Here is a 24,438-nt window from a genome sequence, read left to right as displayed (position 1 = left end):
GCTCCTCGCACACCTGACCAGTTGCATGTGCGTTAGACACATTCACGGAAAGAGAACAACAACAACAAATTCCACACTCTCATTTTACAAGAATTTATTATCTCTCTATTAAAACAATAATATTTCAGTCATTTTTCAGGCATTTATGGTACCAATGAGGAATGTTTTTGTAGTTTCTGTTTTTGTTTTTGTTTTGGCTCTGTTCTCTAAAACTCTTCCAGGTAAGCACATTTTTAGCTCAAATTTGGTTTATTATTGTTTTATCTTATTCATTGTCTATATCTTTGGATCTTCTCGTAAGGATTGCTATTTTTGTAGTTAATTAGGGGCTATTTGAGGATCTTTTTTTTCTTTAATGAATTGTGTCAAAGCCATCCTATTAATTTGAGAGCTGTATTACAATGGTAGGATATGTCGTGCCCTCATTTTGGAGGACCCAAAGGGATACCACCATATTTCTAAGAGACAAACACAGTTTGAGAGAATAAGATGGGGAACGGAAACTTCAACAGATTGTCAAAAAATTCAAACACAAGCAGTCAATGCAGATGTTTTTATCTGTGAATGTACATGAATGTAATAAAGCTGCCAAAAACAACAAGAAAACAACATTATCTTATATTTGTGAGAATTTATCCACAGTAGATGCTGCATGGAAACCCATTTCCGTCACATAAGAAAATAATTAATTAACATAGTTAACACAATATGTTGTGTAAGTCGAAATGATGAATTGAAAAGTGACATCAAACTATAGTAGGGCTAGGTCAAATTATGATAAATGTCTGAAAATATGACAAATATTGAGTCGAAATTATGACATAGTAAATTGAAATTATAACTTTAAATTCATCATAGACTTCCTATATCATAGGCTAATTTAGACTTTTTATGTAACAATAATGAGATAAAAGTTGAAATTATGACATACTAAGTCATTATTATGAAATAAAAAAATCGTAATTATTACATGCTACGTCATAATTATGACATAATTTGAAAAAAAAAGTATTGTGAAAAGGAGAGTTTTTTGGAATACTAAGTCATAATTATGAGATAAAAAAGATAGAAATTATTACTTTAATTCAGTATTGTGAAAAGGACAGTGTTTTTGGAATACAAATCATCAGGAAAAGGTCGAAAAAAATGTATCAAAAAGACTAATTCATAATTTCGACTTAGGCTATATCATAGGCTAATTTAGACTATGCATAGTAGTGAGGTAAAAAGTTGTAATTATGACATAAAAGTCATCATGACAGTCATAATTATGAGATTAAAAAAAATCTAAATTACTACATGCTACGCCATAATTATGACATCATTTGAAAAAAAGTATTGTGAAAAGGAGAGTTTTTTGGAATACTAAGTCATAATTATGAGGAAAAAGATAGAAATTATGACTTTAATTCATAATTTCTATATCATAGGCTAATTTAGACTATGTAATAATTATGAGATAAAAAGTTGTAATTATGACACAAAAGTCATTAGGACATAAGTCATAATTGTATGATATATATATATTTTTTTCATTTGACTGTCATAATTATGACAAAAGTAAAAAAAATCGTGAAAAAGACTATGTACCTAGTCATAATTATGAGGAAAAAGGTCGAAATATTGACATACTACATCATATTGAGATAAACAGTAGAAATCAATCACTACGTTCTATGTCATAATTATGACTTTTTAATCTCATAATGATTATGACAAAGTCATCATTTCGACCTTTCCTCATAATTATGATTTACAAAAGCACGATTTTTTTTTCTTATGTGGCGGAAATGGCCTTCCATACGAGTGCGTCGATACAATCGGTAATGCAAAAGTGAATTCTGCTGAAAATCTTCCCAATAGCACCCACTAGGTCTAGTCAGTTCCTCTGTGCGATAGTTCACTATCGGACGCTGCTCCAATGCCCTGGATCGGAGCGTCTGTCTCCTCGCAGGACCCGTCGTCCGCTCTACCCACAGTTCCCCGCGCTCAGACAAGATGGAGGAACGCAGCAGCTGCGGGAGAACAATGTTTGGACTCTGAACATTAAAAGAAACGAGCGAGGGGGGAAATAAACAGAGAGAGAGAGAGCCGACGGAGGACATGCACTGGTAAGCGAAAGCCTGAGACCAGCTTTGCGTGAAGTTTGATGCGCCGGAGAGGTGCACGCAAACGGGGCAGACAACAAAGCGCAGCGCAGCGACGTAGTGTAGCATATAGCCGCGTAGCTTGACGCGGAGCATCAATTGTTCGTTGGAGTTGCATGGTGCTGTTTATTATGGGTAAGCGCTGTCGCTCGCATTACCGCACCATTGTGCCTAATCTATATGCCTTCATTTTTTGTTTTGAGCATGTGATGTTAAACAAAATCACATTTTACTTTGCAAAGTGCTTTTGTAGTTAGTTATTGCGAGTATTTGTATTATATTTGTTATTTATATGATTGCACATTGCTTGTTCGACACTTCGCCCGTGTAATTTATTTATTACGCGTCGCTTAGCCGGATAGCTAGCGCGTTAGCGGCGAGGCCCTTTGTGAGTCGGCATGAAGTTATTAATATGGATCCCCCCATAACGGTCCTGCCTTACTATCAAAAACTTAAAGCTCCCACGTTCATAGTATAGATTTCAGGGTCCGGCGCCACGAGTCATGTTGTTTTTCTCTCTAATAAGGCCACCGCGTCCCGAGTTGAGTTTCGATTCGATTTGAGTGTGTGATATAAACGATGTATGTCTCTGATTCATGAGCTAGCTCAGTTGGCTAACGTATGCACGAGCTATTTACATACCATCTGCGTCGCGTGCCGTCTGCGCGCACTCACAACACAAAGAGACGTGAGCTGCGTGAGATACGAGACGCCTCTACAAGGACAAAGTGTTCCTTTATTACTCCACATGTTGGGACCCACTTTATATTAAGTGTCTTTAACTACTACGTACTAACATGTGAATTAATAACCGGATACAATGCGCTTATTGTGTACACATTTTTTAATTCTCACATATTTCAATTCACGTTTTTTTCAAGGCAGCTTCACAGAAAATGTATGCGTCTACATTACAATTCAAAGTGATTTGTTATCAGAGGAGACTGACCGAGTTATGTATTTCAGAAATGTACATATACAAAGCACACAGCTAACAATGTATTATTAATCAATGCAATAATTAAGGTGTATATATATGAAATAACACCTGTATAAACCACATGTTTTTATAATGTGGCTAGATATGTTTTGAACCTCTAATAATTAGATAACCTCTCATTGTTGGACATGAACTATCTATGTCTGGAATGGGCTCCTATTTACCTGGTAGTTAGACTTCATCTTTGCCTTGAATGTGAAGTGACATGGATGGCGCGGTTCTGACTAATGCAGGGCATCTGGTTCAGATCCAATCCAACAGCCCTTTAAGGGGAAATGAATGGTATGAATCATCGGATGTCGCATGAATCCAAAGAAGAGCAATTGGCCATTGACTTCCCGGAAACATGTAGGCTACTCTCGTCAAATGTGCGCACATGCATTGAGACAGGCATGGAGACCAATCGGCACTATCAATTATACCAACAACATTTCTGTAAAATACAGTGGTTACTTCAACTCTTTCTTTTACCATTGTAAAACCACTAAATTAACAAGATTTCTTTTAATCTGATAAAAGCTTTTGTTTGTTATTTTATTCATTTATTCTTTTAGGGACAAACAGCGATGAATAATACAATGCACCATTTATAAAGGGATAGTTCAACCGATAATTTAAATAATAATTTACTTGCCTCCATGTTGTTCCAAACCGGTATGACTTTCTTTGTACCATGAAAGAATATATTTCTTGTCCAAACAATAGAAGTCAGTGGTAGTGAAAACTGGTTGGTTTTCAACATTGTTTCGAATATCTTCATATATTTTGAAGAATATCTGCATATATTTTGTTTATATTTACCAGAGGTACAAGACAGTTGAATGTAATGATAATTTTGATTTACCGGTACCTCAAATTAAAAGACTTGCATGTCATCGTTTTATATATATTATTCACTTTAGTTACTTCAGAGTTACACACAGAGTTAATTCACTGAAAGATTCTATATTATATATATATATATATAATATAGTATCTTTCAGTGAATTAACTCACTTGATCAGTTACAGGCTTTCCTGTTGCTCAAACAGTAAAGCATGGTGCTAGCAACGTCATGGGTTCAATTCCCAGGGAAAGCAAGAATTGACAAAATGTAAAATTTGTACCTTGAATGTAATGTAAGTCGCTTTGGATAAAAAGCGTCTGCCAAATGCATAAATGTAAATGTAAGTTAGAGCGGTTACTATATCATCATCTGACTCCTGTCTTTCCTTTCAGTGTTTGTGTGCTTAAGCCACTTCATATATTTTTTTAATATTACATTTCAAACTTATAGTATCATTACTGTTTGGTTGTTCATATGACACCATTAAGGTAGACATACGCAAATATATACAGTAGATTAGGGCTAGTTAAATTCGCATAAGTAATAATGCGTGTCAATTGAAGTAAACCGAGCAGACCATAATAAGTCATTGCCGAATGCCCAGTCTTTAAACTCATGATAGCACTTGTCCATAAAATAACCACCACAATAGATTTATGTAGGCCTCATAAGAAATATTTCTCTCGCACACTATTTATTTGGCACAAGACTTAAAAGTTTAGGAGGAATATCCCACAGGCCGCCATCCACTAACATTCCTAATGTTAGACAGGTTCACCGGGCACAACATCTGTGTTTATATTTAAAACATGATCTTAATCCTTAACATTCAAAATAGAGCGTGCGAGCAAACACCCGGCAGTTTGTTTTGCATATGGCATCTTAAAATGACTGTCTGTGCATGTGTAAATACTGGTTTCTTCAGCTTGATAATAGAAATTTAGTCATTAAATTCTTATGTGTTTGGGTCTGATTCTTGGTTTAATTTCCAAAAAAGCAAAAAACAAACAAAAAAAACCTAGGTTTGCTGTAGACAATTTTTTTTAATTTTTATATATATAATTTTTTTTAGCTATGTGAATATGAGATCTTTGTCAGTAAACAACCTTTAAATGTAATCCTAATCTTCTCTAGGTTGTGAAAAATGAATGAGAGAGACAGATGTCTTGTGCTTTGGACCTATATCTATTTACAATTAAAATATGTATAGATGTTGATGTGTTATGAAAATAGCCAGTTAATGACTATGATACGAGTAAAGAATGAATAATAAAATAGTCCATATGAGATCAAACATTTTATCTCCGCAGCACATGTCTTTTGAGTCTGACCCACAAACCTCTGTGATTAATCCAGTTAAGCACTAGTTGGATCAAAAGAGCATATGGCTACTGTTCCTAAGTTTGTCCTCAAAGATCTGCACATCACATCAGTTCTTTAAGATTTCCATTAATTTGGCAAACCTCAAACAATTATTGTTTCCTTGCAAACATTTGTTACAGTGACCTGTTTTTTTTGTCCAGTTTGAACAGGAGGGGTTACACCTCCATGGATCAGACTTTTTGTTCAGCGTTGTTGTGCTTCTCAAACCATTCCTAAACTATTTTTGCTTTGTGACGCCGCATTATCCTGCTGAAAGAGACCACAGCTACCAGGGAATACCGTTTCCATGAAAGGGTGTACATGGTCTGCAACAATGCGTAGGTAGGTGTCATAGTAATATCCACATGGATGGCAGGACCCAAGGTTTCCCAGCAGAACATAGCCCAAAGCATCACACTGCCTCCGCCGGCTTGGCTTCTTCCCATAGTGCATCCTGATGTCATGTGTTCCCCAGGTAAGCGACGCACACGCACCCGGACATCCACGCGATGTAAAAGAAAATGTGATTCTTCAGACCAGGCCACCTTCTTCCATTGCTCCGTGGTCCAGTTCTGATGCTCACATACACACTGTTGGTGCTTTTGGTGGTGGACAGGGGTCGGCATGGGCACCCTGACTGGTCAGCTGCTATGTAACCCCATACACAACAAACTGTGATGCACTGTGTATTCTGACACCTTTCTATCAGATCCAGCATTAACTTCTTGAGCAGTTTGAGCTACAGTAGCTCATCTGTTTGATCGGACCACAAGGGCCAGCCTTCACTTCCCACGTGCATCAATGAGCCCATGGCCGCCCATGATCCTGTAGCCGGTTCACCACTGTTCCTTCCCTTGACCACTTTTGATAGATACTGACCACTGCAGACCGGGAACACCCCACAAGAGCTGCAGTTTTGGAGATGATCTGATCCAGTCGTTTAGCCATTACAATTTGGCCCTTGTCATACTCGCTTGTCAAATCCCTACGCTTGCCCATTTCTCCTGCTTCTAACACATCAACTTAGAGGACAAAATGGCTGCCTAATATATCCCACCCACTAACAGGTGCTTTGATGAAGATATAATCAGTGTTATTCACTTCACCGGTCATAATGTTATGCCCAATCGGTGTGTATGTATTTATTATTATTATTTTGTAAATTGCAAAAAAAGTGAGTAAAATAACCTATTTAGCACTCAATGTATTATGCAATTTACAAAACAAATTCCTTCTGCTACTTGGCTAATCGGACACAGTAGTCAGCATTGTATAGTTGTAATGTACTGCATGTGAAAAATGTCAAATTATTTTGTCTCTTTTGATGTCTTTAGGATGAGCGAGGTGGCCTTGCATTGAAGCAGACCCCATCGCCCCCATTCCAGCATCAGTGTCTGTGTGATAACACTCTGAGCCTTGCCCCTTCAACATGAGCCTGATCCAGGACAAACTTGGCAATGAGTTCCTCCGCTCCAACGGTGGCATGGAGCCAGGCTTCGGTCCAGGCATGCTCATGTTCAGCCACCTGCCCCCTGTTACTAGTTTCACCCGCCTGGCCAGTCAAACAGTTATGGCTGACCTACAGCCCCACGAGATGATCTTGAAGAAGGAGAGGGACTCGCCGGACTGTGGAGGAGGAGGGCTGAGTGCTGGAGGCATGGGTGGCGGAGGCGGCATAGGAGGGATGATGGGAAGTGTGGGCGATTATGTTCATGCCATGGGCATTAAACAGGAGAAGATTTCTGAGCACGATTACAGGCTTCCTCTCTACCCGGGCGGTGGAGCCGGAGTACGAAGCGGAGGAGAGTTGCTGGAGGTCTCGTTGGGCAACCATCAGAACCTGCTGGTGCACGACCTCAGTCTGGGAAACGTAAGTGTGCCGGTGTCTGTCTGTAGAATTGCCTTTTAAAGGCAATACCCCATGATTTATTCACCCTCAAGCCATCCTAGGTGTATATGACTTTTGAGACGAATACAATAGGAGTTATATAAAAAAAATGTCCAGGCTAATCCAAGCTTTATAATGGCAGCCCAAAAAAGTGGATCCATCCATTATAAAAGTAATCCACGCAGCTCCGGGGGGTTAACAAAGGCCTTCTGAAGCAACTCAATGGGTTTGTGTAAGAAAATATATATATATATTTAAAACTTTATGAAGTAAAATAACCATTTTCCACCAGACCGCCATCCGTATTCAACTCACGGATTGTAACGCCTCTCGCAGTTCAAACCGCTTACACTACGTCATATATATTTTTTTTTGTAAGTATAGAGTACGAAAGTAAGGAACTGTGTGTGGAGTACGATTATAATGGATGGATGCATATTTTGGGCTCCCATTCACTGCCATTGTAAAGCTTGGATTAGCCAGGACATTTTTCTTATGTAACTCTGATTGTATTTGTCGGAAAGAAGAATATCATATACACCTATGATGGCTTGAGGGTAAGTAAATCATGGGGTAATTTTCATTTATGGGTGAACTAACCCTTTAAAGTTACATTTGGACAAGATGGTAGTTTGGTGGTAGACAAGAACCATTGTGTCATTTCCAAGATTCCATTAAGAATGTTTTACTTTTTATATTTTAACTTTATCCAGAAAGTTCTTTATGGGATGCTTTAAAATAACACATTTTCCCAGGAAAAAATGATTTTGAATTTTAAATTATTATTATTATTTTTATTTTTATTTTTTTTGTATAGTGCTGTTTTTTTGTAATTTTAAGCTAAAGTTGTGTTAAAATAGCATTACATTAACAAATAAATAAATACAAATAACTTTTTAAATAGTATTAAATATTTAACTAATAATTTGTTAATAAAAACATTTTCCTTGTAAAGAATAGCACTAATTATGAATTAAATTGGGTCCTGTAGATTTTTTTCTCCAGATTTGTTTGACATTATATAAGTCTCCCATCCAATGATCTAATGGCCCTATTTTTTGAGGGTGTTGCATATGTGCCATTTTGTTTTTATGTTGTTTTTAAAATTTTAATTTAATCAAAATGTAATATTTCCCAGACTCGAGTTAAGCCTGATTTATCGAGTTCTAGATTCCATGGAAGTCATACAGCTCTATACCAAACCAAGCTTAATGCAGATTCCAAGGGTACAAATGGTCTTTCATGTCAGTGATGTCATCTCGTTTCTGTGGATGAGTGAGGGGTTTGACTAGGTCAAATGTAACATGAGTAATGCAGATGCGTGTTTGGAAATGCAAAACGGCACCTTTGCTTCTCATACTGTGATAATTAAGCCCTTTCCAGGGTTATAAGGGCAATGATCCCATTTAATCATTATAAGGGCTTATTGATCATCTCATCCGCACTGATCGCTGAAAGGAAGTCAAGCTGAATCATTGAGACGCTGCATCTGGCTCTGTATTTGTGCAGTAGCTAAAGGCAGCTATGATTACATTAATAAAATGATGACTCATGCTAGTTCGCAATTATTTCTAGCTGCACACCAAGAAATGACACACATAACGTCTTTGTTCTGTCTTTTGTTTTCTGGTTGGTTGGTTTCAACCTATCCCAATAGCTCTTCCTCATGCTCTTCTTTGTGTTGAAAGAGAGGTCATTTTAAAGACATCAGAATAGAGCAAAGAGTGAGGTGTTTTATTTTTATTTTTTTAATTATTATTACACGCCCTTGCTCTAGTTTTCTCCTTTATTTGGTCAAATATGCCACCAGAAGGACAATTCATATATTAATCTCGTTCAGGATGAGTTTTTATGTGCGTTTCTCAACAATCTCTTGTTTTATACTGCTCAAATGTGAGACCGTATTCAGATGGGCAGCTGGTCAATAATCCACGTGATTTTTTTTTTTCCCATCAATGGAATCGAAAATGAGGAAAGTGGCACTTATTCTCCAGGGATAGATATGGAGACTCGTAAATGAGAGATTTACCACCATGCCTTCTGCCACATGCACAGTAGGGAATACTTTTAAATATTCAATCTAGACTTTTTTCTATTCTGTGCATATTAGAGAGTTTTGGCTGATTTCTGTATGTGCTTTTGTTTCGTAAAAAAAAAAAGGCACAGTCACCCAGCCAGTGTCTCTCATTCACGCAATGCAAGTCTCAACCTACTATGCATACAAAAACGAAAAACAGATTTGCGTTTCACAAATGTTGTGTGAATGAATGGGGTTTTTGTTTTCCTTTATTTGGTCCGCTCCCAATCCCATTCTATCTTTGTTATCCTTCCAGCTGTCAGGACGGCTGGTAAAGGAATCCTCAGGGAGGAAAGGTCGAAGGTCAAACGGCGAGGGACAGGAGGGCAAGACACGGAGGAAACGAGGAGAGTCGAAGGTGCAAACACGCAAAGCTTTTACATACAACGTATTTATTATTCACAGCTGTGCTTATTGTTAAAATGTAAAGATTTACCGCCGTATAATAATATTAGTGTTGTCTAATGCTGATTGTCTTATTGTCTGCAGTCAATGATGCTGGATCCAGATGGAGGGAGCTTGTCTCCAAACTCTAAACCGCACATATGTGAGCACTGCAATGCAGCGTTCCGGAGCTCCTATCATTTACGTAGACATGTGCTTATACACACAGGTCAGCATGCGTTTACTCTTATTCTTACACTCAGAAGCGTGCATAAGTTAGCATGTGTATTACACAGTAGGCAGACATTGGCCTATGCACACAGTGTCATCACCAATCAATTTGGTCCAAGCATTAACAGCTAGTATTAAGTAGAGATTAAGGGTACTTGCATTCTAAAATAGCTCGTTTGTCAAGTTTTATTGCACAAAGAAAACATTACTTACTCAACTGTTCAAGTTATTTCTAAATGATTTAAGGAAAAAGGTTTGCAGAATAGCAAACATTTAATTATTTAACATTTATTAGGGAAAGATGATCACACAATAGCAAAATATTTTTAATATATATTTTTCATAGCTGTGCCAGAATGAAAGCGAGGCTGTGAGGGATAGACATAAATCTCTTCAGTGTACTGTTATTTAATGTTATGCGGATGACACAATGCAAAAATATATTTACACACTTTATACTGCTTTTAACAGTGGATGCCATTTAAAACATGGTAGTGTTTCAGAGTGAATGCCGTGAAAAACACACACCACATCTAAAGATCTTTGAGATTGACTGTACAAATAGATTTGACAAGAAACCTGAGGTATATTTTTACAGACTGCCGAAAGCTATTGAAAAGAGAAGCAAATTGATCGCTGTAATTCACAGAAACAACTGGACTCCAGGCAGCCAAATGTGAATTTGCAGTTATCCATTTTGTCTCAATATGTTGAATTTTGGGGTAAAATCATACCCTATGTATTCTATTGTTATATATTGTATTAACAAATTAAATTTACCATCGTATATTCTGCATAATTGGATGTTTTTAAATAAACACTGACAAAAACTCTGCAGGTTTTAAGGCTTGGCGATATGACAATATATATAACATTGATATAAGTGATCACCCGGATTTAGACCTACCTGTATTGTATTTATATAAATATATGAAAATTGTTTTATATTCACCAATATCTCAATCGTTTTAGATGACCTTTTATAACATTTAATACAGTGGTTTTGAACCAGCGGGCTGGGTCCCACAAGGGGGCCTCTTCAGACTTCTAGGGGGGTCCTAATAATAGCTGGTTAAGCATTAAAATTAAGATTAAAATTAAGTTATTAGCTATATTAAATAAGCTATTATGTAGTTATTTAATCTTAAATGCATTGTTAAAAAAACAGATGTACAACACTAAAGTGACATTTTGGAGATTATTTTTATTACAACAGAAGTACCTGCCTAGATAGGGGAACCTTTGAGTATTTTCATTGGCAAAGAGGACCTTGGAGTCAAAAAGGTTGAGAACCACTGCTTTAATAACGCCCAAATAGGGCAGCCAAGTCTTCATTTTTCAACAAGCTTATTGCTTCAAATATTTCATTCTATCAAATGGCTTTCTGAAGTAATTGATTCACTTTGTAATTGACGTAATTATTTTACTCTTATGCACACTGATGCCAGTACAGAGTACAAATACTTATGGGTGCTATTGGTCACATTAAAAACCATCATGTTGTATCTCTAGGCATTACGAACACGGTCAATGCTTGACTCTCTATTTCCTTTACAGGTGAGAGGCCTTTCCGCTGCACTCAGTGTAACATGAGCTTCATTCAGAAATACCTCTTACAGAGACACGAAAAGATCCACAGTGGTAAGTTCCTCATGTTTGTACAAACTTCAGCTTTCATTTCCTCATTTCTGTCTTATTTGTTTACTGCATGGTTATCACGCTTCATAGAAGGTTCGGTTTTTGATGTACATTTTTCGAATCCTGTTTGGTCTGCAACTTATTTTTCTCTTCTTGCTTTTATGGTTTCCAGGAGAGAAGCCATTCAGCTGTGACCAGTGCAACATGCGTTTTATTCAGAAGTATCACATGGAAAGACACAAGAGAACTCATAGTGGAGAAAAGCCATACAAGTGTGACACCTGCCAACAGGTGTGTTTCATGCAGTTTCAACCAGTTCTTGTTCGGCTGTACTTTCTTCTTATACTGTTGTTCCTTCTTTAGTATTTTTCCAGAACGGACCGGTTGCTGAAGCACAAGCGGACGTGTGGAGATGGCATAAAAAAGGGTGTGGATGGAGCGGAGCACGAGTTGGGCGCAGCAGGTGAGGGAGAACACGGCAGCTACGGAATCTCTCAGGGAAATGCGGCCACTCCTGGTCGCAAACGGGGCAAGTCAAAAAACGCTGGTGAGGGGAGTGAACGCAAACGTAAGAAGTCATCTGGGCCTTTGGGGCTGACGCATAGTCAGGGGGCGGATAGTTACGGGGCGCATGACTTCAGCTCAGCTGGGAACCACGGGGTCTCAACAACATCATCTTCAGTCCAGGCGGGCCCCAGCATGCATGGTGAACATGGCCGGGCTCCCAAGATGGCCTTCAAGAAGGGGAACAGGAAGTCCCTGGAGAAGACTACTCACCCCATGGATCAATCCAAGCCAGGAGGCATGGAGTTGCCTGCGGGAGGAGGCTTGGAAGGCCTTGGACTTCTTCCAGGTCCAGGGGCCAAAGTTGGACCCAGCAGCAGTAACTACGACGATGCCATGCAGTTTTTGAAGAAGAGGCGATACCTCAATGTGACAAACAATGGCGGTTCTGGAGCTTCAGACTACGATGTAGGCGTCAATCATCTGCACTCGCAACCGACGGTCATTCAGGGTGTCGTTTCTGGGGTTCTAGATGGTGACGCCGCACTAGCCCTGCTAGACTCGTCCCCTCTGGGAGATCTAAAGCAGGACAAGTCTGGAATCCCAGATGAGGTTCTCCAGAGCTTGTTGGAACATTATGCTCACAAGTCTGATGTGACTTTTGACATCACCGATCCCCATCACGTGGAGCTCCAGTCAGCCGGCACGGATGGCACAGATCCATTGGGACCCGAGGGCTCCCCGTCAAGCCCCAACAGTGGCGACAAAGCCGTAATAATGCACGAATACTCGCGCTTTCTTCTACAGGCACTAGAGCGAACCAGTCACAATGCAAGCTTCCCTTTGGGTCCCAGTCCTGTTTCTGCCGTGACTACCACGGGACCATTTCCTGGGCATAGCCCGCTTTTGTCAGACAAGCATGTGTATACTTCCTCACCTCTCGAGTACTCGTTCTCACAACCAGTCTCATCTTCGCCCTCCCTTTCGTCTGTGCCAAAGTCTCACTTTGGTCTCCTAGAGGGCTCGTCGCCTCCAACGGGCTTCCACATGAGCAGCCTGGAGCAGTCTGCGCACACGCAGCAGCTCACACCTTCCCAGGAGCTCACAGAACAGCTGGACAAGCAGCACAACACCCCTCCTCCACCTTCACACACCCCCAACACCAACGCCTACCAGATCGCACCTCAGCCTCCCGACCTGGGCGGTCCAAAAGAACCGCAAGGGCCCAAAAATGGAGCAGCAGCCACCACTGGAGGATTCGCCCTGGCTTCTTCCCAGGACCTGGCCACCCTGGACCCAGCCAAGGCTTCTTATCAGATTGAAAACTTTGCCCAGGCTTTCGGGGCACAGTTTAAAGGGGGCCGAGTGCCCCTGGCCTTCAGCAGTGACTCGGGGGTAGAGGTAAATCACCGCTTGCAGACATCAGTCTCCGAATTCTCAGGGTATAGCAGTCTCTTGGCTGATGCCAGTGACCCAGTCAGCAGTGGCTCCAAAACCCCAACAAGCCAAAGTTACAGGTGAATGGGCTCCTGTGCCTAGATGCTCAGATGGAGGTTCCCTATTTTTTTTTGTCATGCTGTCTTTATTTTGTATTATTATTGTTGTTGTTGTTATTATTATTGTTATTATTATTATTAATATTGTTATTGTTATTATTATTGTTATTTAGTTCTCCTACTTTAATGAAATTGTAATGTTTTTAAGTAATATTTTTCTCACTGCCATTATGTTCATATTCCAATTTCACTGTCCTTTGGCCTGCAATGCATTTTCCACTATTACGTTTTTTTTTCTTTTTTTGGAAAACAAGGAAATAAGACTTTTAGTTCTGCTCTGTTAATCAATAGATGGGAAAAAAACAAGTGAAAAAAATAGTTCTGTTTACTTTTTCCAAAATTCACTCACATTTTAGTAATTGACTTCACAAGCATGTAAAAAGAACTATGAAATTGCAATGGCAGGGAGTCACCCAGAACTGAAATCGTCTGTTACAATGATTCAAGTATTACTCAGGAAAATGTGTGCACGGCAAATCTATAAGAAGGGTAGCAAGCATTCATCTAATAGGCAGACGGTTTGCAAATACAAAGAGCTTTTTCAGGAGCTTTTTTTTTTTTATTCTTCTGAACGAGTGCAACAAGTAGAAGACAGAAGCGCTGCCTGCTAAATTACACTGACACCACTTTCCACTTAGCTGTATAGAGATTATGGTACTTTTATCTCAATGTGAATTGCTCACATTCTCTTTCAGTAAGGGCCATATATATATAAATATATATTTATAAGAATATCTGTATGTAAAATAACATATACTCTTTCTTGAGACTGGCAGGTGACTTGGAGGGAGATAAAGAGGGATTGAGTTTGTGAAGGGAGTCCTGTGACTGCCCCTTCACTCCGTCTTTCTTTTTTCCCTTGAATTGTGAAGCCAAGGGCTATACACTAGAGGGCGCTGCATGCGAGCGTGCAAGTGCCTCTTGGCACAGGCCGGATCATGGGATTCTTCTGTGCCTGTCTGGCATGCTCATCTCTTTGTCCTCTCCTGCTTTACCTTAGTCAGAAAGAATCCCATCTAGCACTTTTTTTAACCTGTTTATTTTACATGGTGAATGAAACTACCCAGGCTGATGATCACAGTATGTGAACTCTGCAACTGACATGCTGTTTTTATAAGGGGGCAGTGGACAGAAAAGGGGCGGGGTTCATTTTAGTGAGTGTAGATTATGTTGAGAAGGCCATTGGTAAGGTCTTTCTGATGGGAAAACTTTAGTTTCAATGGGACGTGTTTGCTGGAATTAAGGGTGGGCTTTCCTCGGGGTGGGAGCGTGTAGGGTGTCTTTTTTTCATCTTTTATTCCCAGCTTCTCATGGATGTATGGCAGGTTATAGAGGGGGGGTTTTCTTGTCCATTTTGTTTTCAAAAGTATTGGGTTTGGAAAATGTGCTGTGAGTTAAAATGGCCCCTGTTGTTCCGATTACAGTCTTTTTTCAGGCCTTTTATCGGAGGCAATGTGTAAAATGTCCCGCTCTTAGTAATTTATATAATATAGTTCCTAAATATACTGACTTACAGTCCAAAAGGAATTCAGCCAATTTATTGCAGTGTGCATGCAGGGCAAAGTATTACCTTGAACTACATTTTTATACATTTGATTTTGTACTGTACAAGTATTATTGTTTTTTTTTTTTTTTGAACGATCAATAACTGTCTTCCATCAGCGCTGTTGGCGGCTGTTACACTGTCCTTGAATTACTGTCATCTAATGTTGTTTTTTCTTTCATGTGTTGTACTCCTTTCGCGCCTACCAATACCCCAAAGGACAGAACCACATGCAAGATTTTTTTGACAGGCAGTCGTCTCTTGGGGAACACACAGACCACTTTGAGGTACTCTGTTCACAATAATGGTAGTAATAATAATCGCAATGAGGAATGTGATGACTTGACTAAAATGAAATCATTACAGCTGATGATTTTATACCTCGTATCACTGGTGACCGAAGCAGGGATATCAAAGAGTAACTTTTTGTAGCATAACTGACGTGCGGCCACCGTTAAGAAACGCCTCAAATAGGCATCGCTTTTTTCCCCTTCCCGGACAATTTTCTGCAAACAAATCAAAAATTGATGTTCTCTGTCTGGACCGTGCCCACGGTGTATTCCTGAACACAAAAGTTTCTTGAAGTTGGTCATTTTGTATTGTTTCAATAGCTGTAAGGACAGGAGATCCAAAGATGTGATGAATAAACCTTGATTTGAATTCATAGCATGCAGATTGTGCACAGTATCAGTTTACTTGTGTTTAGAACTCATCCCGTGCCCTGCAGTAATGTTCATTGTTTGGTTTTATGATTTGCCGTGGAGCACAGCTGAAATATGATTTCTGGTTCAATGTGTAAAGCCCCCTCAGACACTGTTACGCCTCAAATGAGATCCTGTTTGGCTTGAATAATGTCAGCCATCAATCTGTCAGTGGTTGTCACCAGAAAATTCTTTTGACTTGTTTTTTTTTTATTTTTTTTTTGTGGGATCCTTGCTGTATATTCCTGAAAGTATTTATTTTGTTTACATACAGTTGATAACACTACATTATTTTCCTCTCCCTTGGTGTTGTTGTTTTTTTTTTTGCATGTACATTTTGGATTACTGTTTTCTTTTCGCCCCCTTTTTGTCACCATGCCAAATTTGTAGCTAATGTTCTTTTTCTCTCCTGTCTTATTTTATTACAGATTCTTGTGATCTGATACACAGGGCTATACCTGTCCATTTTGACTTTATTATTGATTAGGAAAAACAATAAAAATGCTGATATCATTGTGTTCGGACGTATGGATTTATTTCCATTGTGGATCTAGACATTTTTACATAACGTATCTTGTGTGATAAACGCATGTTTGATTAGCTCAACAGATAGAGTTGAAGGAGTGGGTTTAAGGTTCTGGAACGGTACTGCAAAAGTAGAGGTGAATTTGAATCTAATCTTGACTCTTGCTCTGTCATCATGGTGACCATCAGTCAAGGTACTTAGCAGGGTGACAATCGGAGCTATTAGCCTACTCTAATAACTACTTTACTTTCTGAAATCAAGCAATAAATGCTAAAAGTATCTTTTTTTTCTTGGTATCTCATTGCTTGTAATACTATGAGGTAATGTCTGTATCAGGGTGGAGTGTGGACTGTTTCATGTCTTTTTATAGCTTTCTACCCAGCCCTGATGATGTTGCCGTGTTCCTATGAAGTTCATCAGAGTTAACCATTCCCAGATAGCTCTTGAAACTTGCCCTTGAAATTGAATGAAGGGCAAATCAAATTATTATTTTTTTAAATATATATATATTATTAAATATACACTACTCTGCACTTGTACACTACCCTTTTTTGAAAGAAATACTTTTACTCAGCAAGGTTGCATTAAATTGACCAAAAATGACAGCAAGGACTTTCTATTCATCAAAGGGGAAAAATGAAATGGTTTCCACAAAAATATTTAGCAGCACAACTGTTTTCAACATTGATAATAAGAAGTGTTTTTTTTTTTTTAGTGGCAATTCATCATATTATAATGCTTTCTGAAGGGTCATGTGACACTGAAGACTGGAGTAATGATGCTGGAAATTCAGCTTTGCATCAGGAATATTTGAATTACATTTTAAAATATTTAAATAGAAAAGTAATTTTAAATTGTAGTACTACTTCACAATATTATTGTTTTTACTGTGTAAAAACTAAAACTGTCCTCAAACATTTGAATTCGATAGTAATTAAAAATGAGTTGTAACCAGATAAAACAATATCTAGAACTTGAAAGATGGCCTTAAACTGTATAATAAAAGGCCATCTTTCAAGTTCTAGATATTGTTTTGTACACGTGTATCTCTAGTCTGGTTATCAGTTTAAGAATATAAATATTTTTAGAAAATCTCTTTAGTGAATTGGTCCACTATTGTTTAGCATATTAGATTTGTGCTTTTAAATATTTGCTTGACAAGAAGCAAGTCTTGAGTTTCCATCTCAGTGGAAATACAAGATATTGTCTTACCTGTAACTGTCCCCTATATTATTACATTATTCACTATCGTTTCATATTATAGATTTTGGCCCATTTTATGTGGAGCTAAATGCTGATCAAACATTTCAAGTAATTTGAGCATTTACTGGTAACTCACAACAAGGAAGTTTTAATACAATTAGAGTTAACAGAGACATGGCCCTATTTGTTTCAGGGTAATAAACTCAGCTTCATAATCAACAGATACTTTGTTCGCTTTGTTTGAGGAGTGAAGAAATTTGAATGTATGAAAAATACGCCCGTCTTATTTATTAAATTATGAAAAATATGTTAGGAGGGGATGAGCTTGTCCTCGTACTTTTTGTTTTATTTATCTTCTACATTTCATCAAGCATATTAATATAATCTTTTAAAGATCCATGTATTAATGTGAATAAATCTGTAATGATTTGAGAACTACTACTGTCTCAGTTATAGCGTTATAACTAGGGCTGTCGATGTAACGCATTACTTTAAATAATTACGAATCTATTATGAATAATTATAGGTATGGAAAAATAACACACCCATACTCAAAAGTGTAAAGTCCACACACTGTTTGTAGTCATCCACGTCACACGTTAGATAGGCCTGGCCACTGTAACTCTACTGTGAAAATGAACTCTTAAAAATGAGCTTATTTTATTACTCTCATGTTATCAGGCAAGTTGTAGGTTTCTAGATTTGCATCAGTCCCAATAAGCAAGGAGGCCAATGGAGTAGCTTTCCTAAGAAAAATTTACAATGAAGGATAGAATGGCTTTTATCACCACGGCAACCTGCATGCCATGAAGCCATAAAGGTGTATAATGTCCTGAGCACACCTGATCAAACAAACAGTTGTTATTTGGAAGGAGGAAATCATTGTGAATTTCAGCCCAAGCATTTCTATGACTGTATGATCCTCCAAGTCTGGGTCATGGTTATGATTTAGGTGGTGTGGTGTGAGAGTTAAAATTTATTTGATCCATTTGTTCTTTATTATTCATATTTTCCCATATTTCTGAGATCGTTTTATGTCATTAGAGCAAATCCCTATACTTTTGAGACTTTTGTTTGAATGTATTTTGCGCAGAATCATATGACAAAGCTTAAATGCATGTGTGGTGTTTAAGATATTGCATCCTTAGTTTGGCATCACAGAGACGGGGTCCAGTCTCTGTCAACTGTATTAGGATGCTTTTCTAAATTGACATTACATTTGAAGAAAGGTGTTTATGGGCTGCTCATTTGTTATTATTATTATTATTGCTATTCTGATTCCACACTTCATTTAAACCAGAACAAGAAGGAAGATGGGATATTTTTACTGTGAAAATACCTCTTCCTGCTTCCCCTGTCCTGGAACAGACCTCTCAGTGGATCTGAACAGAGTGCATATGTGACCCTGGACCACAAAACCAGTCATAAGTCGCACGGGTATATTTGTGGCAATAGCCAACAATACATTGTATGGCTCAAAATGATCGATTTTTCTTTTATGCCAAAAATCATTAATTAAAGACCATGTTCAATGAAGATATTTTGTAAATTCACTGCAGTTTTCTGTGTCCTGTCCTTTTGATGAATGACTGGTCACACATAAAACCTTCTGTCCCATGTGTCTGTAACAAGCGGCATATTGAAACATGGTAATCATGCGGAACTCACACATTTACTGATGTTTAGAACACCTTGAAGAAAAGACATCAAAACAATGGCTCAGATGTGTGTCACAGATTATTATTATTGAGGGCATTTGTGCTCGAGATGTGAGACAACAAGCATCATAAAAGAATAATGACAGCGATGTGATACATTTTAGGGAACTTCCATTTACTTCTTTACATGCATTTCATACATTATTTTTGTTCCTATTTCCTCCTTTTACTTCCTGTTATATGTCAATAACCAGTAACTACGAACTCCCACGTGGTTCGTAAATACATGCAGTGGGTAAGAAATCATGTTACTTAAACAGTAAAGCTTTTATATTTGGAAGTTGTCCATTTCTTTCTATGTTTCTGCTACTATGGTCATAACTCTCAAATGATGGATGACACAGAGAACAAGTACAAAAATGTTGATTGAATACAGGATTCAGGAACAGATACAGTATTCTTTTATAAAGTTAAAATTGTTATATTTGATATGATAAAACAAGGTCATGTTCCAAATTAATACATGTTTTGTTCAAATAAACATGGTCATTTGAAAATGTCCTCCAATAATTAACGCTCTTATCATTGAGTCTTCCTGAAAGGTCATGTTTCAGGAGGCTACCTTCTATAAAAAACAATATAATTTGGCATTTCTGCATGTAAACATCTATACTTTTAACTAGACAATAAAAACTTGTCATATGCTGCAAACGTCCAATGTTCTGTCTCCATTCTTGTAATGATGGTGGCCAGCTATCTGCCTTCCTCTCATTTGCCTGCCTATCATAATACTTGCTTGAAATCATTCCCTCACATTTTCATGAGTACATAATGGAGACTGTTCTCTCGAAATATAAAGTCTAGGGCAAATGAGCTTGTGTGCAATCATCATGCTTATCCCTTACATTTTAGGTCAGTAAAAGGTCAATAAAGCCTGAATTTAGTCTGCTTCCTCAATCCCATATAACCAGCATTGAATTAATATAGAGCCGCGTTTCCACCGCAGAAACTTTCCCCAGGAACTAGGAACTTTGGGGTGGTACTCAGTGTGTTTCGACCGCAGGAACCAGGGTCTAAATGAAGTTTCGGGTAAATATTTCCCCATCCCAACGGCCCTGCTCGCGAGGTAGTACTTTTTCAAAGTTCAGGAACTTTCAGGGTGGGACTTGGGCGCTGAACATGCTGATTGGTTGAGCTAACGCAGCATTATATTTCAAACGGCATTTTTAAAAGTCTTTTGCTAGGTTCGTTCTGCGTTCAGTAAATATCAGTCTTGCTCTTTCTGTCCGATGGCGCGCGTTGTTTTAGCAATCAAACGGTCAGTGTCTGTAATAGCTGATAATAATACGTTGCCTTATTTTAAATCTAGCTTTGCGAGCTTTCAGAATACGCTTTAGAATCAGTGCTCGTGCTCTTTTCCGCCCTTTTGTTAATTACATCTTTAGTAAACCAATACATAACTAGCAAAAGTAGCGCTGCTTGCATCTCCTCCATACTTGTTATTGTTGCAGACAGTATCGCATAAAAATGATTAGGCTACTGGTGACTGGGAGGAACAGTCGCGCACAGTCCCACGTCTCTGGACTAATTTGCCAAATCTTCACGGTACTTTAGACCGCAGTGGAAACGCAGACAGTAGCAGGTCTGGGGGGGAAAGACAGTCCTGCGAGGGAAACGCATTTTCACACCTGAAAGTCCGCACCAAGGTCCGAACCGAAGTTCATGTTTTGATACATTTGATACTTTCGGTTAGTTTTGGTTTGGTTTCACATTTCAATTATGCAAGCGCACTAAAGAACTTTACACGACACACTTGCGTCCACTCGTCATCATCTATTTGGGCTGCATCTGGACATTGATTGGTTTGTAAACGGACGTGGGTCTGACGTCAGCGTCTCTCTCAAGAATGAATGAACGGACACATATCGTTGCCACTATTGAACAGTGCGCAATGCTTGACTATTTTCTTTTCGTCACGTTTAAAAGTGGACATTTAAAGCTTTGTATAGCCTACAAATATTTCTCATGTTTGTGAGACGAGTAGCCTGGTTTATTTGAGATGCGCTCCAGTTCATGTGCAAAGCATCGCTCCCGTGATTATTGTCTGCTATAGACTATTTGCTTCTTATTTATTAAATCCAGGCAATTATCTGATTAAACGTTGATTAAAATTAAGATACAATTTATACAAAACGAAATTCACATGAAAGAAAGGCTTTCTAAGCAAAATCATACAAAATTTCATTCAAAATCATTTGTGACTTTCTGTCTTCTGACATATTGCGCATGTTTTCACTTTTCATAATCAATGTAGCCTAGATTAAATTTAAAAATAACACTAAAATATTTAAACATAAACATGAACTTCCTGTAAATGGGCTGAATGTACGAACCATACAGAAAATGCTTTCACACTAGAAACGAACCGAACCTTTGTTCAGTTTGATCCGGACCGAGACTACCTCTTTTCGTCGGACCAAATCTCGTCTGTTTGGTCCGGACCGTGGTACGGGGGAAGTTTCACACCTGTAATTTTGATCCGGACCAAACTGAAAAGTCTGAAAATCCGGACCAAACAAGGTAGGTGTGAAAGGGCCCTAAAATGTTGTTCCAATTCTCATCGCTGATTGAGAATATATAAATGTTCACTTTTTTTTTTTTGATAGCTTCTGAACAGCATTTCCAACAAGCATTTTTAGAGAGATTATGGGGCTATTAACACTGTTTTCGACTTTTGGCCGTTCATTGACATGGCAACCGCGTTTTGGGGGCTTGAAAATGCTAACTTTTGAAAATGGGTTTCAAAGTGCACGTTTTTGAAAACTATACCTTTAGCGCCTCCGTGTAAACTACAAAAATGCCAATTTGTGAAAACTGTGAGGTCATGCGTATGCATATTACACAAGCGGCAACCTCCTGCAGTTTCTCTTGAAGCCAATACAGAAGTGACTCAAACTGCAATTCATCGACTGACCACTAGGGACAGGCTCCAGAAGGGAGCAGAATCTCATTGAGCCCCATGTTAAAATGCGCAACTTTACAGCAGAAAAAAACATGTTTACAGCCTGGTACAAATTGTGGTTTTGGTCTATATGACTAATTTTGCCTTTTTTATAACTCTATAAATTAATTAATTAATTTATAGAGTTTAATAGAGACTTATAGAGACAAATTTATTTATTTATAACTCATTTGCTTACATTATATGTAGCATTAAAGTTCTGCATAATTAAGGGCGTGGCCACTTTGAGTGACAGGTGGATAACCATTTATCTGCTGTCTGTTAGTCATCGCATCACCTCAGCTCCACCCAAGTCCCACCTCTTTGCCCATTTTCTGTTATCTGGGAGAGATGCACGATGACGTGCTGCCAAGATGGCAACGGCCAGCTCGACCCTACTTTACGCTTCAAAACTGCTCTTCAGAATCCTATGGGTGACGTCATGTACACCACGTCCATATTTTTTTTACAGTCTATTGTATTACATGTTTGTTCTTTAGGTGCGTTGTGTTTTGTTACAAAGTGACATCGCCAACTGCTGGCCTGGCAGCCAGAATGCAATGCTTTTAGTAGTTTTCACTAAACGCGGATAACGCAAAGGAATTTTTTTTCCATTTTTAGCACATCGTTGTTGTTTAAATGTATAAGAACCTTTCACACAGAGCGTTGATCCCAGAAAATTGGCATAGAATTGCTAAAGTGCCTTCTGTGAAATGCAAACACATCCCAGGATTGATCCCGGGGTGGGGATCCTATAGTTACGTTGCTGGGATCATTACCAGAATGTGCCCTGTATGAGCAAAAGGGGTGTGTTGTAGTGATGACGCTGAAGATTGTGAGATCGTTCGCCAACTTAGTGGGACGGTACGCGATGTGCTAGTTTATGATTGAATCAGAAAAAAATGCATAAGCGTGTTTCTCAAGGGACAAATTGCAGATCATAAGCAAACTTAAGAAGCTGCAGAGACATTACACGTCACATCCTGATGTCACATGTCTGCACGATGTGTGTGAACGCACGCACAGATTCCAGAAGCTGTATTGTATTTATTGTGCAATTTATACGCAAAAATTTGTTTTTCATGCATATGATACGCACTGTAAATCCCTTGGGTAGGATTAGTTGTGTGGGTTATGTGCTTAGCCTATTACACACCATAAAGTGCGTATCATATTCACGTGAAAACTGTGTATCATATGCACACAAAAACTAATTTTTGCATATATTTTGCACAATAGATACACAGTTTCATGAGATCGGGCTGCACTGGCAGTGTGAATGAAATTAACGGAATCTCTGTGTGAAAGGGGCTTTGGTTTTTGAAATTTACAGGTCAATCTAATAATTTGGTTGACTAATAACAGCCTTTCTTAAAAATGCCAAACATTTTAAAGCAGAAGAAAGTTTGCCATAAAACATAAAATAATATCATGATTTAAATGAAGCCATAGGTGCTCTATCAGTAATAACAACATGGAAAAATCGGACGTGTGGTTTATCCCTGTCAGTGCCATTGCTAAACTGACTGATATGCTCAACACTGTGACTTTGCATTCCTACACAGATTAGAGTTCAAGCCCTCCTCATTACACAGACCTCATTTGTCTTTATGACTATTTCAAAATGTTAACAATACGGTAGGCTATAGCTCGAGAACTTTTGCCCTCCTTTAGGCAGAATGCCAGCACATTTCAATCTTTATCACGCAGTAAATGACACAGAAGAGGAAGCTTCTGATAATGTTTAAATGAAGTGTGTAGAACATTCAGAAGATGAGAGATTATGGAGGACCCAAGCAATTCTAATTACATGATTTTCTGATCATTAATCTTTTAAAGATACAATATTACTATTTTTTTTTACTTGTTTATTATACATAGGTGCCTTGAGGATAAGAAAAATACTTTTTTGTTTGTTTTATTGTGAATTAGAAATGCATAAATGCGACTAGAACAAATTTTTAGTCAAGCTGCATTGTTTTGCTTCATTTTGCTCTTGCATGCTAGTTGACACCGAGTCTTGGCATGGCTAAGTTTTATCTGTTGGGACTTGGAGTGTTCACAGACTTTCTTTTTATCGCTGCTGGTTAAACAAAAGGCCTATGTTGCCACTCCGTCCTTGGCAATCCACAAATTTTCCAAAGTGATAAGAAGGAAGGGAGTATCTGTAGCTATCGAAGGAGTTTGAGCACT

The 24,438-nt window shown here is 38.4% G+C and overlaps 1 protein-coding gene across 2 annotated transcripts; it reads left to right on the top strand.

Moving 5' to 3' along the window:
- Positions 1-1,975: 1,975 nt before the first annotated feature.
- Positions 1,976-13,727, top strand: znf281a (zinc finger protein 281a). Of its 2 annotated transcripts, XM_079827737.1 has the most exons (7): positions 1,976-2,111; positions 6,670-7,205; positions 9,557-9,658; positions 9,790-9,913; positions 11,473-11,556; positions 11,726-11,844; positions 11,917-13,727. In XM_079827737.1, exons 2-7 carry the CDS (start codon positions 6,765-6,767, stop codon positions 13,576-13,578), a joined length of 2,532 nt encoding a protein of 843 aa, XP_079683863.1. In that variant the 5' UTR covers positions 1,976-2,111; positions 6,670-6,764; the 3' UTR covers positions 13,579-13,727. The 2 variants fall into 2 exon arrangements, with proteins under 2 accessions (XP_079683863.1, XP_079683864.1); XM_079827738.1 differs by lacking the exons at positions 1,976-2,111; positions 6,670-7,205 and adding an exon at positions 9,125-9,277.
- The last annotated feature ends 10,711 nt before the right edge of the window (positions 13,728-24,438 follow it).

Source organism: Gobio gobio (genome assembly GCF_949357685.1).
Source record: "Gobio gobio genome assembly, chromosome: 1".
NCBI lineage: Eukaryota > Metazoa > Chordata > Actinopteri > Cypriniformes > Gobionidae > Gobio > Gobio gobio.
The sequence above is the reverse complement of the archived record's forward strand: the minus strand, read 5'-3'. Positions and strand labels throughout refer to the sequence as shown.

Coding starts and splice junctions, on each gene's coding strand:
- znf281a (XM_079827737.1), top strand. CDS start 6,765: ATGAGCCTGATCCAGGACAAACTTGGCAATGAGTTCCTCCGCTCCAAC. Junction 11,557..11,725: donor ACACGAAAAGATCCACAGTG/GTAAGTTCCTCA, acceptor TATGGTTTCCAG/GAGAGAAGCCATTCAGCTGT. Junction 11,845..11,916: donor AGTGTGACACCTGCCAACAG/GTGTGTTTCATG, acceptor TTCCTTCTTTAG/TATTTTTCCAGAACGGACCG.